This window comes from Lipotes vexillifer, unplaced genomic scaffold, assembly GCF_000442215.2.
Source record: "Lipotes vexillifer unplaced genomic scaffold, Lipotes_vexillifer_v1.1 scaffold37, whole genome shotgun sequence".
Lineage (NCBI taxonomy): Eukaryota > Metazoa > Chordata > Mammalia > Artiodactyla > Lipotidae > Lipotes > Lipotes vexillifer.
The window spans coordinates 2,512,835-2,532,105 of NW_006791811.1; the positions used below are offsets into that span (position 1 = coordinate 2,512,835).

At 37.3% G+C, this 19,271-nt stretch overlaps 1 protein-coding gene across 2 annotated transcripts in view; it reads left to right on the plus strand.

Annotated features, from left to right (window-relative positions):
* PLD1 (phospholipase D1) overlaps positions 1 to 19,271 on the plus strand; it is a 119,132-nt gene that overhangs the window by 30,013 nt on the left and 69,848 nt on the right. The window contains exons 11-15 of one of the 2 annotated variants that reach the window (XM_007464713.1): positions 3,425 to 3,506; positions 12,317 to 12,427; positions 14,335 to 14,535; positions 15,565 to 15,778; positions 16,398 to 16,511. In XM_007464713.1, coding sequence (XP_007464775.1) covers positions 3,425 to 3,506; positions 12,317 to 12,427; positions 14,335 to 14,535; positions 15,565 to 15,778; positions 16,398 to 16,511 — 722 coding nt within the window. The remainder of the gene's footprint in view (positions 1 to 3,424; positions 3,507 to 12,316; positions 12,428 to 14,334; positions 14,536 to 15,564; positions 15,779 to 16,397; positions 16,512 to 19,271) is intronic. The other variant, XM_007464714.1, reaches the window with a different exon arrangement.

A 19,271-nucleotide genomic window follows, 5' to 3' on the forward strand; every position in this document is an offset into this window, starting at 1 on the left:
CATCGGCAGGCGGACTCTCAACCACTGCGCCACCAGGGAAGCCCCCATTTCCTCATTTTTGATGCCTGTGGGCCCCTCCCTGCCACCACTATCACTGTCAGGAAATCCCACTCTTCCTCCTCAAGCCTGAACTAGAGGACTTCTGAGGCTCTATCTACCAGTGCAAATGCCCATTTCCAGGTTCTCCCTCCCAACTGAGAAATCAGAGGGAAAAGAATGGTAAAATCACCACTGGTTAGACAGTATGTCAAATTTTTTCTTCTTTCTCAGTATTGAGTCTTCCAATTCATAAACACTGTATATCTCTCCATTTTTTTAGATCTTATTTAAATTTTCTCATTAGTGTTTTCCATATACAGGTCTTGCACTTATCACTAAGTAATTCGTGTATTTTTTACGTTATTGTAAATGGTATTTTTAAAAATTCATGTTCCAATTGTTTACTGCCAGCATATGGAAATGCAGTTGATTTTTTATATTGATCTTATTTACTGCAGTCTTGCTTAGTTCACTTACTAGTATGAATAGCTTTTTTGTAGATGCCCTAGGATTTTTCCCATAGATGATCATGTGATGTGAGAATAATGACAGTTTTCCTTTTTCCTTCATAATCTGCATGCCTTGTATTTCTTTTTTTCTTTTTCCTTTTCTTTCTTTTTTTTCCTTACTGCATTGGCTAGCATCATCAGTAAAATGTTGAATAGAAGTGATGAGAATGGACATCTTTCTTGTTCTCAGTCTTAGAAGAAAAGTTTTCAGTCTTTTATTATATGCTTTAGGTAGATTTTTTTTAATAGGTGCCTTTTATTACTTTGAGGAAATTCCTTCCTATTTATAATGTATTGAGAGTTTTTATTCTGAATGGGTATTGAATTTTGTCAAGACTTTTTTCTGCATGTATTGAAATGACCATTTTTTTCCTTTTTTCTGTTAATGTGCTGAATTGCATTGATTGATTTTCAACTTTTAAACCAACCTTGCATTCTTAGAAATAACCCCACTTTGTCATGATCTGTTATCCTTTTTATAAGTTGTGGTGTTTTGGTAAAGATTTTTACCTCTATGATCGTAAGGAATATTGTACTTAATTTTTTTCTTTTCTTGGATTGTCTTTGTTTCGTTTTGGTATTAGGATAATGCTAGCCTCATTGTATGAGGTGGTATATCCCCTGCCTTTGTTTCCTGAAAGAGTTTGGGTAGGATTGATATTATTGCTTCCCACTTAAGTAAGAAATCTAAAGTAGTCAAACTCCTTTTTTCTGTTTCAATCTAGCTAGTTTGTCAATTTTATTAATCTTTTCAAAGAGCTAGATTTTGGTTTCACTGAGTTTTGTCTACTGTTGTTCTATTTTATATTGCATTAAGTTCCATTCTTATCTATTATTCCCACCCTTCTTACTTTTTCTTAATTTATTCTTTTTTTCTATCTTCTTAAGATGGAAGCTCTGATCATCGATTTTAAGCTGTTTTCTCATATAAGCATTTGCAGCTATAAAATCTTCTAAAAGGAGCATTTACTTAGAAGTACATTTCAACATCTCTGAAGTCGTAATACATCATACACTCAATAACATCTTATAGTTATAGCTGTCATTATTTTTTCTTTCTTAGTGATACACACAGTAATGATGCATCTTACAGTCATTGGTGTCCTAAACTCAGTGAAATGTAGTATTACACAATTCTTTTGAATTTTGCTTAGCTAATAATTACTTAGTAAAGATCTTGACATAATGATGCTTGTGGGTCATAGCTATTCTCTCCTTGCCTTTGTTTATACTTTCAGTTTTTATAGCATGACTATCTTTATCTTTTCATGTATTATCCTCAAAATCCAGGTCTCCCTGAGAGCCTGCTTAAGATCCTCCAAAGCATCTAATAGAACACTCTGCATACAGGGTACACAATGCTTTTAAATTAAAAAAAAAAAGATGATGAAGGCTTAATTGCAGAGTATAGACCTGAAAATGGCCCCAAAACGGAAGCCCTCCGAGCCCATAATTAATGTGTACATCAAAAATTGCAAGTGTATATATGTTGTTGGGTATGTCGTACTTTCAGTGAACTAGCAGTGCCCAATGACACACTTTTCTATTTAAAACAGATCTGTTTTTTATTCATCTTAGATCTTTTCCTATCAGTTGCTGTATTATTTTTTTGTTTGTTTGAGTTGTTTCCTATTCTAAATGAAATATGTTAATATTTATACTGTACACACCCTTCTATTTGTCTGTTTTCTTATTTATCTTACCCAATATGAGTTTCTTTAGATACTTTTTTCTCTGGGTTTTTATTTTCTTTAACTGAATGGCACAGAGCGTAAAATTCTTTCTTTTAATCTCTTTAGCTCCTTAAAACCCTGTTGTTTTCACATGCTTAGAAGACTCCCTGGCTAAGCCAATATTCCACCCTAGTATTCTGTAAGGCTTTGGTCCTTACACAGTCTATCCCACTCCTCCAGGTCTAGCATTTCAGTGGATGAAATTTTCTTTATTGTTTTGGTTTGTTTGTTTGTTTGTTTTTCCCATTATAGAGGAGGTACACTACTTACCAGTTTAACTCAGGCAATAATTTTGAACACACCCCCAAGGGAAAAAGTGACTCCTGTACTGTGCTGCTTGTGGCACTACTAAGGAGTAGAACCCAGGGGTCCATTCTCACACTGGGAAAAGTTCATCTATCAGCAAGCCTGCCTTCTTCCCTGCTCAGAAAGCCCCAGGTTCCCATGGACACTGATTGGTATAGGAAGTCAGTGTTCATGTTTTTCTATCAGAACACTTTTGGCCTAGGTTGCTAGAATGCTCAACTAAAGGTGGCTTAAACAATGAGGATTTGTCTCATTGAATGAGAAATCTAAAGGTAGGCAGTACTAAAGTTGGTGAAGTAATCCAGTGATTTCAGGGTTCTGGCTTTGCCCTTAAATTTCCATTTGGCTGCACCTGTCTAAGCATCACACCCCCATACAACATCCATCCTAGAGCCGCTTTTCCTGGGTTTTTTTGTGTGTGTGCGTGTGTCTCTTCCTCTCATAAGAGAAACAACTTTTCCATTAACCCTTCGTGTACCTCCTCATATATCTCATTGCACAGGATTGTGTTATTTTGTGCTGGAGCTGCACAGGAGTCTGGGAAAGCAATTATTTAGAATTGACAGCAAGGAAGGAGAAGGTGGACAGTCAATAGTATCTGCAAGTGTGTCTGTGTATGATGTGTGAGTAAGATAGAGAAATTGAAATTGACTCTTTTGGGGTAAAGGCTGCTGTTCCCATATGAAGTTGTACGCGGACTCATAGTGGAACTTTGGATGACCTGCCACAGTGGAGGGTGGTGATGGCATTTGAGCTAAAATTGCCTCTGCTTCCTATGACACAATCAGAACTTTATATTTGTTTTAGTTTCTTGAAATCTTGGTTTCGTGCTTTCAGGTTGAGTCCAGAAATCTTCCTGAAACGTCCGGTGGTTGAAGGAAATCGTTGGAGGTTGGACTGCATTCTTAAGCGAAAAGCAGTATGTACTTTCCTAACAAATGCTGATGTAATTTTTTAAAAGTTTATTGCCTCTGAAATGCCTTTTTTTCCCCAAAGCCCTTCATATACACTTATAACTTTTTTCTTTAGAACTTGACAAAAAGTAGAATACTTACTGTTTTCAAGTTCATTTGGTTCTGATTTTTTTCCCATTACTTTTGAATCATAAATATTTTCACCTAATTCACAGCATGGATTATATTACCAAGTCTAATTTTTTTGTTTTTTAATCAGTTGTAGGCAGCTGATTTGTTAGGCAAAAAATTGTAATAAAATTTCATCACTGAGTAATACATGATGAAATGAAACATAGAATTTTATTTATTTATTTTTCATTACTTTGTCATTTGGGCAAAATTCAAAGTCATCTGAGAATGATTTCAGTCAGATGGGGTCAAGCTGATGTTGAAGCATGTCAAATGGAAGGACATAAAGAATTGGTGGTTCCAGTTTTGGGACAGTTCATGGTAATAGTGTGAAATAGTGTGACCCTGTAGATCCTGGGTGAGCATTGAGTATGCTTTTTTTGTTATAAAAAGTAAACAACTAAAGCAGTATAGGCTCACCAATGACTACTTTACATTCATATTTCTAATGAAATTTTTTATGTGGTTGGCCCTCAACCGAGTTAAATTAAGTTGAATTAGAATAGTTGAGTTAAGTTCAATTTATTATTAATCATGTCCAAATTAGGGAGTGCTAGTAGCCTTTTTACTATTATTTGAAACTGTCTTAATTTTGAGAATTCTGTCATTAAACATTCTAGCAGATTTGTAGGTCCTAAGTAATTGGGGTGAGTATCGATATTTTCTATTTATCACAGCCATCACTTATTTCTTTTTTTCCATCCTCCACATTCCACTACCCCTTTCCCACTCACCTTTCCCCCTTCCTTCAATGTCTTTTCCCCATGCCTTTAGTTTAGGATATCTGGGGATAGTATAGGCAGACCTCACTGTTGATATTAAAGGCAAAAGAAGTTGATTGTCTTTAATTCAGACACATGTTCTGCCAAACAGCATCATTTTCAAGGCTAGTCTAATCTGTTGTCTCGACAGACTTCCATTCACAAAATTTGAAATTCTGGTCTTGAAAAGCATTATTTGCATATTTATTAAATAATCCATCATACAGTTACTGTGTCTTCTCTGAGCCTGGTACTACACTAATTACTAAGGATGCCATGTGTGTGAATAGGATTCCATCCCCGCCCGTGGAGGGCTTGCTGAAGGACTCATGTCCTGGGCTTAGTCCTAGCCTTACCAAACGTCTTTCTACATATTGAATGAGCTATAACTTTCTCCATCTTTCTCTCTGCGAAATGGTAGCTTTCCCATTTCTCCTCTAAAAGTAAACTCCTGAAACTCCATTCTAATAAGTTTTTCCAGCCTTGCCTAGCGATCATCAATCATAACAGAAAATCCTCTCCTCATAGAACTTATCCGATGCTTTACTCTTTTAGGTTTCAATTAACATGTTTTTGTTGAATGCCTCTTACGTGCAGGGCACTTGGCTAATCACATGGGAATGTAAAAAAATAAAAGACACGATTCTTGACCTGAAGGAGCTTAAAAATCTACACAAGAGTCAGCTGGGTACAGAGACAGTGCCAAGATTCAAAGCAGGAGGGAGAGCATTGGGTAGGTCTGATGTGGAAGCCCCTTGCAACGTGAGGAATTTAGGGCATTTAGTATGGGCCAGAAATTTTAAAAGAAGCACTTTCTAGGTATAGGAAGTGTGATGAGGAAACATTCTGGATGCAGGAATTCATAAGGCCTTGTCAGTCACAGCAAGGTGACAAAGTTGATGACACCTGAGTGTTAGCATAGGTAGGATGGGAGATCAAGCTGGAAAGGCTGTTGGGATGTGGAGGCTTTGTGAGTCAAGCCAGTGGTTTGCACTTTACAGACGACAGTGGGGAACCACTCTCGGGGGGGTATGATGGAAGAAGCGTGATCTGATAAATATGCTGTGTTGGGACGGTGAATCTGGTAGTAGGAGGAAGTGGGAAGAACCCAGAGTCAGAGAGCTACATTTTAGATCATGTGCATGTGAGGTGCCTACAGGACATCTAAGTGTACTCCAGAAAGCTAGTTGCCAGATCAGGGCTCAGGAGGCAGGTCCTGCAAACCTGGTCCTCCACTTCATGGTAGCTGGCGTGTGTTTGTTTATTCCCCTCAGCATATCTGTCCAGGTCCTTTTTCTGTCACTATCATGGCTTCTCTTTGCTTTTACGGCCCATGAATCCTGTGAGGTACCAGGTGAATACCATGACCAGGTAAATAGTGCTGCCTGATAACCGTGCTTTGTTTGTTTCAATTTCATCTGCTTTTTGAAACTTGTAATTTTTAAATTGCCTGAAATGATTTTTTTAATTTCCTAAGGAAATACTAATACTATTAAATATTAATTTCTCAGTGGTACATTTAAGAGAATTGCTCTTCCTTAATCCAGTTACAAAATATTATTAAATTTTTAACATTCAGATCATTCCAGATTGACATTTCATATGCTCATAAACACTGCTTCACATAAATAATTTAGTTTCTGAAAGCCACTAGCTTCACAAAGTACTGGGTTTAAAATAGCATTTATTCTTGCATTAATGGGTCCCAGAGGTCCGCAAGGTTGATTGAAATGAATTATTTTTTTCTTCTAACTGATTGTGCAGATCTTTGGGGAGAAATTTAGTGTCTCTGCTTTATAGCCAACATATAGGCAAACATTTCTTTTAATGGATGTTTCTTAGGGGGAAAATACAATATTTTGTTTCTCTGGTAATAGCCAAGTTGATATTTTCCTGTTTCTTTGGCCTTCTGATATGCAATGTCATCATTTAAAATAGTGTAAGCCAATGTAGAGAGGCAGACTGCTTTAACTCAAAGCAGCATCCCTGGGTTTTCACAGTTCTGCATTTACTGCACTAAGAGGTGAGATGTTGCATCATAGTTATCGTGACTGCATCCCTGTATCCAATTTGTATATTTTAACCTTAGAAATATGTGATATTTCTGATGAGACTTACACCAAAAGATTCTTCAAGTGCAGCCACCTGGAGACTTAACAGAACCTAGGTTCTCAGGGAGGATTTTGTCGTCAGGTTAATTTCTTTCTGTCCTGGGCCACAAGGCACATTCTAGAGTTGCAGTCAATGACCAACAGGAGGGAAAGATGTCCAGGTTTGTCAAACGAGATGAATAATCACATCACTGCAGAGAAAAATCAAAGGGAATCTTACCAAAATGGTGGGCTAGAAGGGCATGGCAGGGAAGGAGGGAAGGAATCTTCAACCTTAAGGGCTGTGCTTTGAACAAAACTGGTTTTAAAAAAAGGCACATGAGCACATGTGCTCTTACATCCCAGTGCTGCTTGCATATTTAAATGGTGAGGATACGATTTTTTTTTATCCTTTACTTTGCATGTTCCTAAAATATCGCACACCTCCTCCACCTCCCATCCCCCCCTCCACTGGGGAAGCTCTTGACAAGTGATGATCCTGGAGATGTGTTAGCTAAGCTATCTTTAGGCAATGGACAAACTTAGCTACGTTTAGAAAATATTTGACCACAGTGCTTGAACAATCAGAGAAAAAGCTGGCTCAGAAGCAGTCTCTTCATTTCAACTATAAAAGATGTTTATTTTTCATTTTCTTCACATGCATTTGTATGTGTAAAGCACCTAAAAATTCCTACTGTTAATAGCATTATATCTGTTCTACTTGCTTAAAAACTAATTAGAAACAAACAACCCAATCCAAAAATGGGCAGAAGACCTAAATAGACATTTCTCCAAAGAAGATATACAGACTGCCAACAAACACATGAAAGAATGCTCAACATCATTAATCATTAGAGAAATGCAAATCAAAACTACAATGAGATATCATCTCACACCAGTCAGAATGGCCATCATCAAAAAATCTAGAAACAATAAATGCTGGAGAGGGTGTGGAGAAAAGGGAACACTCTTGCACTGCTGGTGGGAATGTGAATTGGTTCAGCCACTATGGAGAACAGTATGGAGGTTCCTTAAAAAACTACAAATAGAACTACCATATGACCCAGCAATCCCACTACTAGGTATATACCCTGAGGAAACCAGAATTCAGAAAGAGTCATGTACCAAAATGTTCATTGCAGCTCTATTTACAATAGCCCGGAGATGGAAACAACCTAAGTGTCCATCATCGGATGAATGGATAAAGAAGATGTGGCACATATATACAATGGAATATTACTCAGCCATAAAAAGAAACGAAATTGAGCTATTTGTAATGAGGTGGATAGACCTAGAGTCTGTCATACAGAGTGAAGTAAGTCAGAAAGAGAAAGACAAATACCGTATGCTATCACATATATATGGAATTTAAGGAAAAAAAATGTCATGAAGAACCTAGGGGTAAGACAGGAATAAAGACACAGACCTACTAGAGAATGGACTTGAGGATATGGGGAGGGGGAAGGGTGAGCTGTGACAAAGCGAGAGAGAGGCATGGACATATATACACTACCAAACGTAAGGTAGATAGCTAGTGGGAAGCAGCCACATAGCACAGGGAGATCAGCTCGGTGCTTTGTGACCACCTGGAGGGGTGGGATAGGGAGGGTGGGAGGAAGGGAGACGCAAGAGGGAAGAGATATGGGAACATATGTATATGTATAACTGATTCACTTTGTTATAAAGCAGAAACTAACACACCATTGTAAAGCAATTATACCCCAATAAAGATGTTAAAAAAAAAAAAAGAAAAGAGCCAGATATAAAAGTAAAGGATTTAAGAAGGAAAAAAAATAAAATAAAAAATAAAGTGTACACAGAACATTTACCAAAAGAGACCATATTCTGGACCATGAAACAAGTCTTGGTAAATTAATAGCAAAGAACAGTCCTGACAGGCTTCTAGTAGACTCAAAGCCTCCAACTTCAAAACCATGTTAACAAGGTTTCCTGAATTTCCAATTAAAGGTCCAGTAGATACACAAAGCTGAAATAAATTAATCAAAGGTGCTTTTTAGAAGCTGTAGTTATACATAATGTTTTTGTGCCTTAATAATAAATAACTGCAGGACTTCCCTGGTGGCGCAGTGGATAAGAATCTGCCTGCTAATGCAGGGGACACAGGTTCAATTCCTGGTCTCGGAAGATCCCACATGCTGAGGAGCAACTAAGCCCAAGTGCCACAACTACTGAGCCTGCGCTCTAGAGCCCATGAGCCACAACTACCAAGCCCTCATGACGCAACTACTGAAGCCCGCACACCTAGAACCGGTGCTCCGCAGGAAGAGAAGCCACTGCAGTGAGAAGCCCGCGCACCGCAACAAAGAGTAGCCCCTGCTCCCCACAACTAAAAGCCCGCGCACAGCAACGAAGACCCAGCCCAGCCAAAAATAAATAAAAAAATAAACTAAAATTAAAATATTAATAATTAAAAAACTGCAAAACATCACAGTAAAGACTTTTTAAAACAAACGTTTAACCTAGAGGGATGGGATAGGGAGGATGGGAGGGAGACACAAGAGGGAGAGGATATGAGGATATATGTATATGTATAGCTGATTCACTTTGTTATAAAACAGAAACTAACACACCATTGTAAAGCAATTATACTCCAATAAAGATGTTTAAAAAAAAAACTAATTAGAAAAGAGGATAGAACTTTTATCTTTTTAAACTCAGGTGTCATAAAATTTATTCTGTGGAATCCTTGGGTTAGTTGACTGCAGCAGAGATAAGAAACATGGCATAGAAACGTAAGAAGCAGAGTCAAGTCCAGGCTATTTGTTTTCCTACTTCCCCTATTAATACTTTTCTTCCGGGCAAAAAGTAATTTCCCCTGGGGTCACTAAAAGGCATTGGTAAAACACTGGATACTTCAAAAGTGTATTTTTGAAATTACAGAATTAACATCAGTCCTTTTTTTTGTAATTGGGCTTTCATTTTGCACAAATATTTCCCATATTTTGTATAAGTCTGCACTATTATGGCCCAACAAATGCCTTCATTCCCAAGGGAAGTATTTTGCTTTGCCCTTTATAGTTTAGAGTTTATGGCAGTGTTGTAATGCCTTGACCAAAAGAAGAGGAATTTATTGCTTTATTATCCCAGGAATCTTGTCACTAATTAACTCTTTATTGTGGGCATGGACATAAGTAAATAATTGTAAACCAGACTACATAAAAATGAACTTTTTATATTTAATTACTTCCTTATTAGTCATTTCTATTTAAGCTAAAATGACTTAAAAGTCTCTATCCTATTTCCTACAGAGTTACTTATTTCAATGTGAAAAGACACAGTATAGAAGAAAATGTCAGGTATTAATAGATGGAGGATAATGCTATAATCCATTAACATTAAAAATCTCTGTTATTTAAAAAATCCATTAGTTATGCAGATAAATGTAAAACTGTAAGATTGAGGCCGGTTCCTAATTTTCAATTACTGTACCTCATGGGTAATAATCTCATAAGCCTAAGAAGCAGACTTTCATCCATTTAAAACAAGTGAACTGTGATGAAAGATGTCAGGTGTAACGTTCTATAATTTAGGTTGAAATTGGGGGTCTTAAACTTTATATTATGTCACTCAACGGGAGGCTATTTTTTTAAACTGCTATTCAGTGCTGAATCCTAAAATATTCAAACAGCAAAGTAAATCTGAATAGTAGAGGAGAAAAATAAAATAATGTTCTAGTTTTCATTTAGAGTGCTCACTGACCAGATCATTAGAAATTAATCTGTTCACTTCCTGCCTGCACTTTCACTTCCTTATTTCTTTACTCAAGTCTGTATTTATGTACTTGATTACAACAATAGTTGCATAATATAATAAATAACAAGCAAGTTCCAAAAGTCAGCTGTTAACCAGAGAAATAAAATGACATATGTATTTTTTATTTTTTGCGGTACGTGGGCCTCTCACTGTTGTGGCCTCTCCCGCTGCGGAGCACAGGCTCCGGACGCGCAGGCTCAGCGGCCATGGCTCATGGGCCCAGCTGCTCCGCGGCATGTGGGATCTTCCCGGACCGGGGCGCGAAGCCGTGTCCTCTGCATCGGCAGGCGGACTCTCAACCACTGCGCTACCAGGGAAGCCCGACATGTGTATTTTTAATCCTGTTTTTCTTCAGAGCAAGAATGGGTCTTCTCTTAGTACTCAGATTTCTTTAATGCAACCCAGAATGTAAATCTAGTGTATCCCTTCAAAAATATGCACACTTTTCAGATATTACTAACACCAAGTAAGATAGAGTTAGTATTTTGAAGGGATGTGTTGTTATAAGAATTTAGGGGCCAAAATATGCTTTTTATTGGCAGAGCAACATTGGGGAACTGTATATATGTTTGGTTTACTCCAAGATTTTACATCTTGCAGCCTAAAAATATTAACACTTATGTTATTTCACATTTTTATAGCATTGCAAAAGTATCCAGTTGTTATAAATTAGATGTGTTCAACCAGTAAGGCTTCTTAAATTTGTGACTCAAATGTCCATTATGAACAATACCTAATTACCGTGGATTACATTTAAACTGTAACTGAATTATTCACTCTAGTTTATTAGATATGCCTGCATCTCAAATACTCTAGAAAGGATTATGGAAAACTTCTTGCCTTAAATCTGTAGGATAGTAAATGCCTAGGTGTAGCTACAGTACTCAATATGCATGTAATATGTCGCAGGGTGCTTTCAGAGCTGCTGGGTACAGTAAATGCAAATTAAAATGTTGCAAACTGCACAGCAACACCGAGGTTGCAAACCTAAAAAGTAAAAAAGTGATATAAGAAGTGGGGGTAAGTAAGATAGGGTTTCCTGGAGGAACTGTATGTTGATGGCGGAACTGTGTAAGCGGACAGGGATGGGGGAAGACATTCAGGTGTCATAGGCAATTTATCATAAGCTATAACCTTGTCACCGCCCAGAACTAGGAGAGAAAATACTAGTACTTTTCTATACTACCAGCTGTTGGACATTTTTTTGATGGTTAATATTAAGAATAAATATTATTTGTATAGCATATTAAAGTTTATGAGGCAATTTTGATTTAATTTGACCTTCACAACAGCCTTGTCTACCTTCTTTTAGGTCCAAGGTCTAAGGATGGATCAATGTTAATTTCTGTGCTGCTGCTAAAACTCGGGGATTTTTGAATGTTAGAGAAGCTGACATCTGAAGAAGTCATTTCAGTGGTGAAATAGACATTAATGATTTAATTATGGGTTAAGAGTATGAACCAATACATTCACCTCTGAAGACTGAGAAATGTTTTTGCCACTGAAATAATTTTTAATAAAGAAAAATTCTATGAAAATACCCCCAGAAACATTTAAGGCATGTTTAGCATAATTTATTGCATCAGAGTTTTAAAAACACTGTTATTTCAATTCTTTGTGGTATAATAAAAACAAGCAGAAGATCCTAATCCTGTAACATGAATCAGGTCAAAACTTTCCTCAAGGTCAAGTGTTCTGAGATGTTCAAAGTTGTAAGACTATCAGATACTTTTAGTATTTAAAGTTGCAATTTCAACTTTCTGGCTACAATTAGTCAAATATTGACTGTCTCAGCATGACAAGTCATAGAATGGAAGGGAGATAAATTTTTTATATTTGTGTCTTAATATACACTTATGTCTCACCTTCTTGTATTGCACTTTTCATTAAATATTTTATTATACTTTTTTATAGAAAAAATTTTTAGAAAGTACAATGCCCCAGAAATGAAGAAGAAAAAGAAAATCATAACCTACCTCCAGAAATTCTTATTCCTCCCTGTGTTTTCTCTTGTGACAGCAACAGGGGGTGCGTATCTTCATTATGCTCTACAAAGAGGTGGAACTTGCTCTTGGAATCAATAGTGAATACAGCAAGAGGACTTTGATGCATCTACACCCCAACATAAAGGTATTCAGGTCATCTTGCTTAACAATGCTTCTTCTTTATTATTCTGTAGTTTTTCAGATACATTTTACTTTGAGCATTGGTAATCTTTAGAATTCCCTAATGTATATTTTGAATCAATAATATTGTGAACTTCTCAGAAATAAAATAATTATACTTTCTTATACTTCTGATCTTGATGGAGTCAGCAGAGTTCTCATTTCTGCTTCTCTTACCCTGATAATTTAGCCAAGAACATTCTTCCTAGAGTTGTTTTAAGAGCCCTGTCAAGTTTCTATACTCCTCATTAAGGTTATCCTGGAACCTCTTAAATGTGATCTCCCTGGGATATCCCTTGAACACTGATAGCAACAAAGGGAACTCTAGGATTTAAAGTGCTCTCCTTAAAAGCACTTTGTATACAGTACTAGTAAAGTGAATAAACATGATAAGCAATTTGAAAAAAGCCTTTTGATATTTTACCAAAGACCTGAAGCCTATCAGTAAATATTGTCACCCAGTCACTGAGCTATATCGAGACAATGAATTAATCTTCAGCAGGCTTAAAGTATATAATGATTATATATTTCACCTGATTAAAAAAAGATATTCCATGTAAATAATAACCCAAAGAGGGCAGGAGTGGCTATACTAATATTGGACAAAATAGACTTTAAATCAATAAAGTTTATAATACATAAAGAAGGACATTATATATTAATAAAAGGTTCAATGCAGCAAGAAAATGTAATAATTATAAACATTTACATACCTAATACTGACCATCAAAATATATACAGCATACATTGAAAGAATTGAGGGGTGAAATAAAACAGTTCTATAATAATAGTTGGACACTTTAATATCACACTCTCAATAATGGATTGGTATATACATACAATGGGATATTTTTCAGTCTTAAAAAGGAAGGAAATTCTGACATGTGTTAAAACATGGATGAACCTTGAGGACATTATTCTAAGTAAAATAAGCCGGTCATAAAGACAGATATTATGTGATTCCATTTACATGAGATACCTAGAGTGGTCAAATTCATAGAGACAGAAAGTAGATGGTAGTTGCCAGATTTTGTGAGGAGGAGGGAACAAGGAGTTTTTGTTTAATAGGTATAGAGTTCCAGTTTTGCAAAATAAAAAGTTCTGGTGATGGATAGTGGTGATGGTTGTGCTATATGAATATGCTTAATACCACTGAACTGTACACTTAAAAAGGTTAATATGGTAAATTTTATGTTATGTGTATTTTACCACAATAAAAACATGTTATTAAAAAATAAAGTTGCCTCCAAAGTTTTTGTAATGTTTCTACTTAAAGACATACAAAAATAGGTCAGTCTGGGATTACTTAGAGAGAATTCTGTTTGAAACCAGGAGGTTAATAACTTCTTAAATTACCTTTAAAATCAAGAGCTGCCAAAATATCTATATCCCTATATCAATATGATTACTAGTTCAATTTAATGACTGCCAAAATATCAATATACTTATTAAAAATTTTGTCAGAGATAGGTGTAGGCTAAAAAGTTTCAGTGTTTTTTATATAACATATAACATAACCCTTTTGGGGGAAAAGGGAATCTGCTATTCCACTGAACTGACTTTTATTGAAATATGCGGCCAGATTTCAAGCTAAAGGGCAGCTTCCCCCGTATGTGAGGGGTCCAGGGTGGTCAGGGGAGTTTTGAAAAGTATCCAGGGGTAAATACTGAGGATAAAATAAATAAAGACTCTGCTAAATACTGAGGATAAAATTAGAAGTTTGGGGATTTTCTTTGATGTATAGATAGCACACTTTAGCATTTGAATTGTAGGAAATGTTCAGGGGAGTAAACAGACCTATTTTATTATAATATGAAAGACATTTTAGAAAGCAGATTACGTGTGTGTGTGTGTGGTTTTTTTCCTCTCAAGGTGATGAGGCACCCAGATCATGTGTCATCCAGTGTATATCTGTGGGCTCATCACGAGAAACTCATCATCATCGACCAGTCGGTTGCCTTTGTGGGTGGGATTGACCTGGCCTATGGAAGGTGGGATGACAATGAACACAGACTCACGGACGTGGGCAGCGTGAAGCGCGTCATCGGGAGACCTTCTCTGAGTTCCCTCACAGTTAGTAAATTTCACCTTTATGGAACTGCATATAAGGGACAGTTTGTATAAGTGTGTATTAATAGTGTGATTGGTTGACTGATGGATTGAATGAGAGGTGGCATATCCCTGGAGAGGTAAAGAACACTGAGTCCAATACAGACCTGATTTCAGTTACCACTCAGTGAGTCTGTAACTATGCATCTGTTAATCTCAGTTTCTTCTCTTGTAAGAAGAGAAAACAGATCTGATAGAGCATTTGCTATCTCATAGTCAGTTCCTTTGCTTTCCATTTAAATTAAAGATTTAGTTCCTATTTGGGAAAAAAGTTCATAAACAAAAATGTGCGGCAAAATTGGACTTTAAGTTAAATAAGCAACCTTATTACAATTAGCTGCCAAGGTTTTTGAAATCTTTCTTCTTAACAGACATACAAAAATAGGATAGGTCAGTCTGGAGTCATGTAGGGAATTCTATTTGAAAGCAGGAGGTTAATAACTTCTCAAAGTATCGTTCGAATCAAGAGCTGCCAAAATCTCTATATGCCTATATTTGTAACTTATTATTTCAACTCAGATGGTTGCCAGAATATCATTATGCTTATTAAAAAGTTTGATGGGCTCCATCTGATTTTACTGCTGTACATGTTGGTGACTTTTCTGGGAAAACAGAGATTTAGCGAAAAGGTAACGGGGAAAATAATTGACAGAAAAAGCATCGCTTACTTAATATTTATCCGAGGAAGAAGCTTAGTAGCTCAACAGTGAGTATAAGTCATGTAATTGTATTTGAAACCAAAAGGTTAATTGGCATGAAATTTCTGGCCCAGTGAAAGAGACTATAATGAACTTCCTGGTATCCCTTTGGAAGTATTTAAACAGCTCACAAGAATCGCCCACTGCCCTGTGGCTGACCTCACACATATTATCGTGTGTCTCTTAGGGAGCCTCCATCATGTGTAAACTTTAAACTGGAATTAAAAGGCCACAGTGCAGCTTATCTTATGCTTTCTTTTCTTTCTTTTTCTTGTTTTTTACATAATTTTCTCAGGCTGAAACAACAGAGTCTATGGAATCCTTAAGCCTCAAAGATAAAAACGAATCTAACAAAAATCTGCCTGTCCTGAAGACTGTTGATGATGCAGACTCAAAACTGAAAGGAATAGGAAAGCCCAGAAAGTTCTCCAAATTCAGCCTCTACAGGCAGCTGCACAGACACCACCTACGCAACACAGACAGCATCAGCAGCATTGACAGCGCCTCCAGTAAGTCATCGTCTGCACTGGAATTTATCTCAACTATGCTCTGTCCCTCCTCCATAGCCAGACACTGTATACCTGTTTGCAGAACTTGTCCTTCTATAATGGAGTAAAGTGAACAATGCCGAGAAGTCATTATATCATCCTATTCAGTCTCATGCCATTTCGTGTCTGTTTGACCCATTTTAGAACAGATTTATTGTTTTATTCACATCACTAGTCGTAACAGCCACAATTCATGCTTCTAATGGTTGCAGAATGACTAAGCATTTCTAAAATAATGCCAACTTATAAAGGAAAAAGAAAAGTATTAGGTGTACTTTATAAACTTTTCATATAAGAGATTTCATGTCTCTTTCTATCCAGAAATACACCCAGCTTTTATCCTCAAACATCAGATTTTCTACATCTTATAAATTTACCATTCTTTAAGATTTGTCTTAAAGCTCTACAGTTTTCTGTTGCACAGAATTTGTGACTGATTTTATAGCCTCGCCTTGTTTTTAAAATGATTGAAGCTGCTTCTGAGTTTAGAAAACTTGATATATTTATATATATATATATATATATATATATATATATATATATATATATCTGTAAAGAAAGAACTCTCAACTTTCTCCAGGTGATTGTAATCACTGTAGGAGTCGTCAGAATTTAATCCATGGTTTAAAGCCCCACTTGAAACTCTTTCGCTCTTCCAGTGAGTCTGAGCAGGGGCTCCCTAGACCTAACGTTGGTAAGTGATGTGTGAAGTGCCACAATCTCTGTAGGCTTCAGCTTTTGCTGCATGAGCAGAGTGACTGTGTCTCTGGATTGGCTTTCCATTCTCACAGTTTTCACCCCACGTATATTTTGAGAATTGATAATCTGATAACTTTCTCTAAGAACTAGGTTCTCGAATAAATTAATCAGGGCCTAAAATATGGTGGAATGAAGAGGAATTTGGCAATGGTTCAGATTTAGTAACAAGTGATCATCATAATAAATAGCAACCACAGTAAAATTGTAAGCTAGCATTTATTGTGTGCAGACTCTGCCGCTCACTGCCCCGAGCACTTGTGGGGCTTGGTCATAACAGTGTTATCTCCTTTTTACAGATGAGCCAATGGCAGGGTTAGAGATGATAAGTGATGTGCCCAGAGAAGTTCTAGTTTATCAGTCTCCCGGAAGTCATGCTTCAGACTTGGGATTTAGCAGATATGCAGATGACTACATCAGGACCTTTTGGCTAAACTCTTAAGGCCACAGTTCTATGTACTACTTAGGAGATGGCTGAGATAGAGCCCAGCTAGCATGGCTGGCTGTGAGTCACTTGTGGCTGTCAGGAGCTGATGACCCTGAACATTAAGCTGGACCTTGAGCAGTGGTTCCAGCATTCTGTAGTCTGGAGACCCTGCAACTTTTAAACTGATTAACCGTATATAGTGAACTAAAGCTACATTTGTTTGTCTTAAGTCACATTGATATAAAATACGTAAACAACATTGATATACATTAAAATATGGAGAAGAGCATATGTGGGGAGACATTTTCTTTATTTAGCATACAGCTAGTCCTTGATGCCTATGTGGATTCAGCGATAGCTCACAGTCATTCCTGCACTCCGTAGAGCGTCATAGCCCTGAGACAGGGCACTGGGAAGTCCAGAGAGCCAGGTCAGGGGTGCATGCCGGGGCAGACATTAAAGATAAAAGGTTGCAAACAGGTCCAGGTATTGCTTTGTAATTCCAGAGTGTGACTTTGCTGCGTTAGGACTGACGATGAGATGGAGGAATGAAGTTGTGAAACGTGAAGTCAAGGGGACTGAATGCTAGTGTTGCTGACAACAGGATTGGGGGCAAGTGTAAAAGAAGATGCAAGCTGGGGGCAGACTACGTTAAGTAATTCAGGCTGATGGCAGGCTGAGAGGGGTGATCCCCATAGTGGTGAACTAGGGAGAGCAATGTGGGTGGTTTTCAGGTGTCGATGGAAATCCTCTCCCTAATAAACTGGATACACGTCCAGTGCGGTGTTTTTTATTGAGAGAGAGAGAAGAGAGAAAGTAAACAACCTAAAATCCAAGAGTAGAGGATGGAGGATGGTTGAGAACATAATGAGCAGTTCATTCCCTTGATGGAATTGCACAATCATTACAAACTGTAAGTGGGGATACAAAAATAAATGTATATGACTCATTTGTTCTTTAAATAAGTACTTACTGAGCTCCTATGTCAATCACTGTTCTAGATACTAGGGATGGAATGAACAACACAGACAAAATTCTGTTAACTAGTAGGAGAGTAAGGATGGGAATTGTATATACAAATAGATCATCAAACACAATGTGTCCGGTGGTAAGAATTATCATGAAAAACAGTATAGCAGGGGAAGGGGGGAAAGGCAGAGGGGAGGAGTTACTATTTTATATGGGGAGGGGGTCAGGGAATGCTTTTCCAATGAAGTGAGTTTTTGAGAAAGATCAAAAGGGAGAGAAGAATCAGGATAAGATAATGTCTGTGGGGAGGGAGTCCAGCCAGGAGGAGTAGCAAGTGCAGACTATGAGGCAGGAGGGGATTGATATGTTCCAGGAGTGGCTGAAGTCGGGTGGGCTAGGGGAGAATGATAGAAGCAAATCAGAGAGGGTTGGGTAGATTATAGAATTTTGGCTTATACGTTGAGTGAAAAAGGAAGCCATCATATGGTCTTGAGCAAAGGCCAGACAAGGTCTGATTTGCATTTTTACAAACGTTTTCTTCAGAGCAGGCAGGGGTGGCAAGTAGTGACCAGGCAGGAACTGAATACATCTTGAGGTGGAGCTGACAGCATTTGCTGATGCACTGCATATGGGATGTGGGGGACGGAGAGGACTCTTTCCATTAACTACATTAAGCTACAAATTTAATTTTTTAATATGAAAAAAGTTAATTTACTTAAATAGGAAAGCCAAAGGATAGTTGAGTCCTTCTGGCGCAGTACTTTGCAAAGTCTATTCCTTGGATCCTGGTGTTTCTCAGGGGGGCTCTGAGGATAATACTGAGGGCCCCGGACCCTCCTACCTCTATTGGTACCTGTGTCAACCAGAAAAATCCCACATATATTATTTTATATATTGGACTGCCATGTGAATTTGTATTGGGGAAAAAAAAAAAGGAAGTTCTACTATTAATAATGAAGGAAGTTTAAAGAGCACAGCTCTACATTTAAATCATGTAATGACTTAAACTTATATTGTCTTATAGGACTTGAAACCCAAATTAAGCACAGAGTGACTCTTCATTATAAGTTTGAAACTGAATGTTTACTTGAGTTAATAACTTCCTTTCCTGAAGATATGAACTGGATTAGCTTCTCTGCAATGTTTCACTTGAATGCAAAAGGCCATGGCTGAACGGGGCTCCGGGTGAAGCCCGGGTTTTTTTTGTTTTTGTTTTTGTTTTGTTTTTTATGCTTCATCATGGTTTCCTTTGTTTTCCATACTTTTTTTTTTTTTTTTTTTTTTTAACCATCCCTTCCCCCC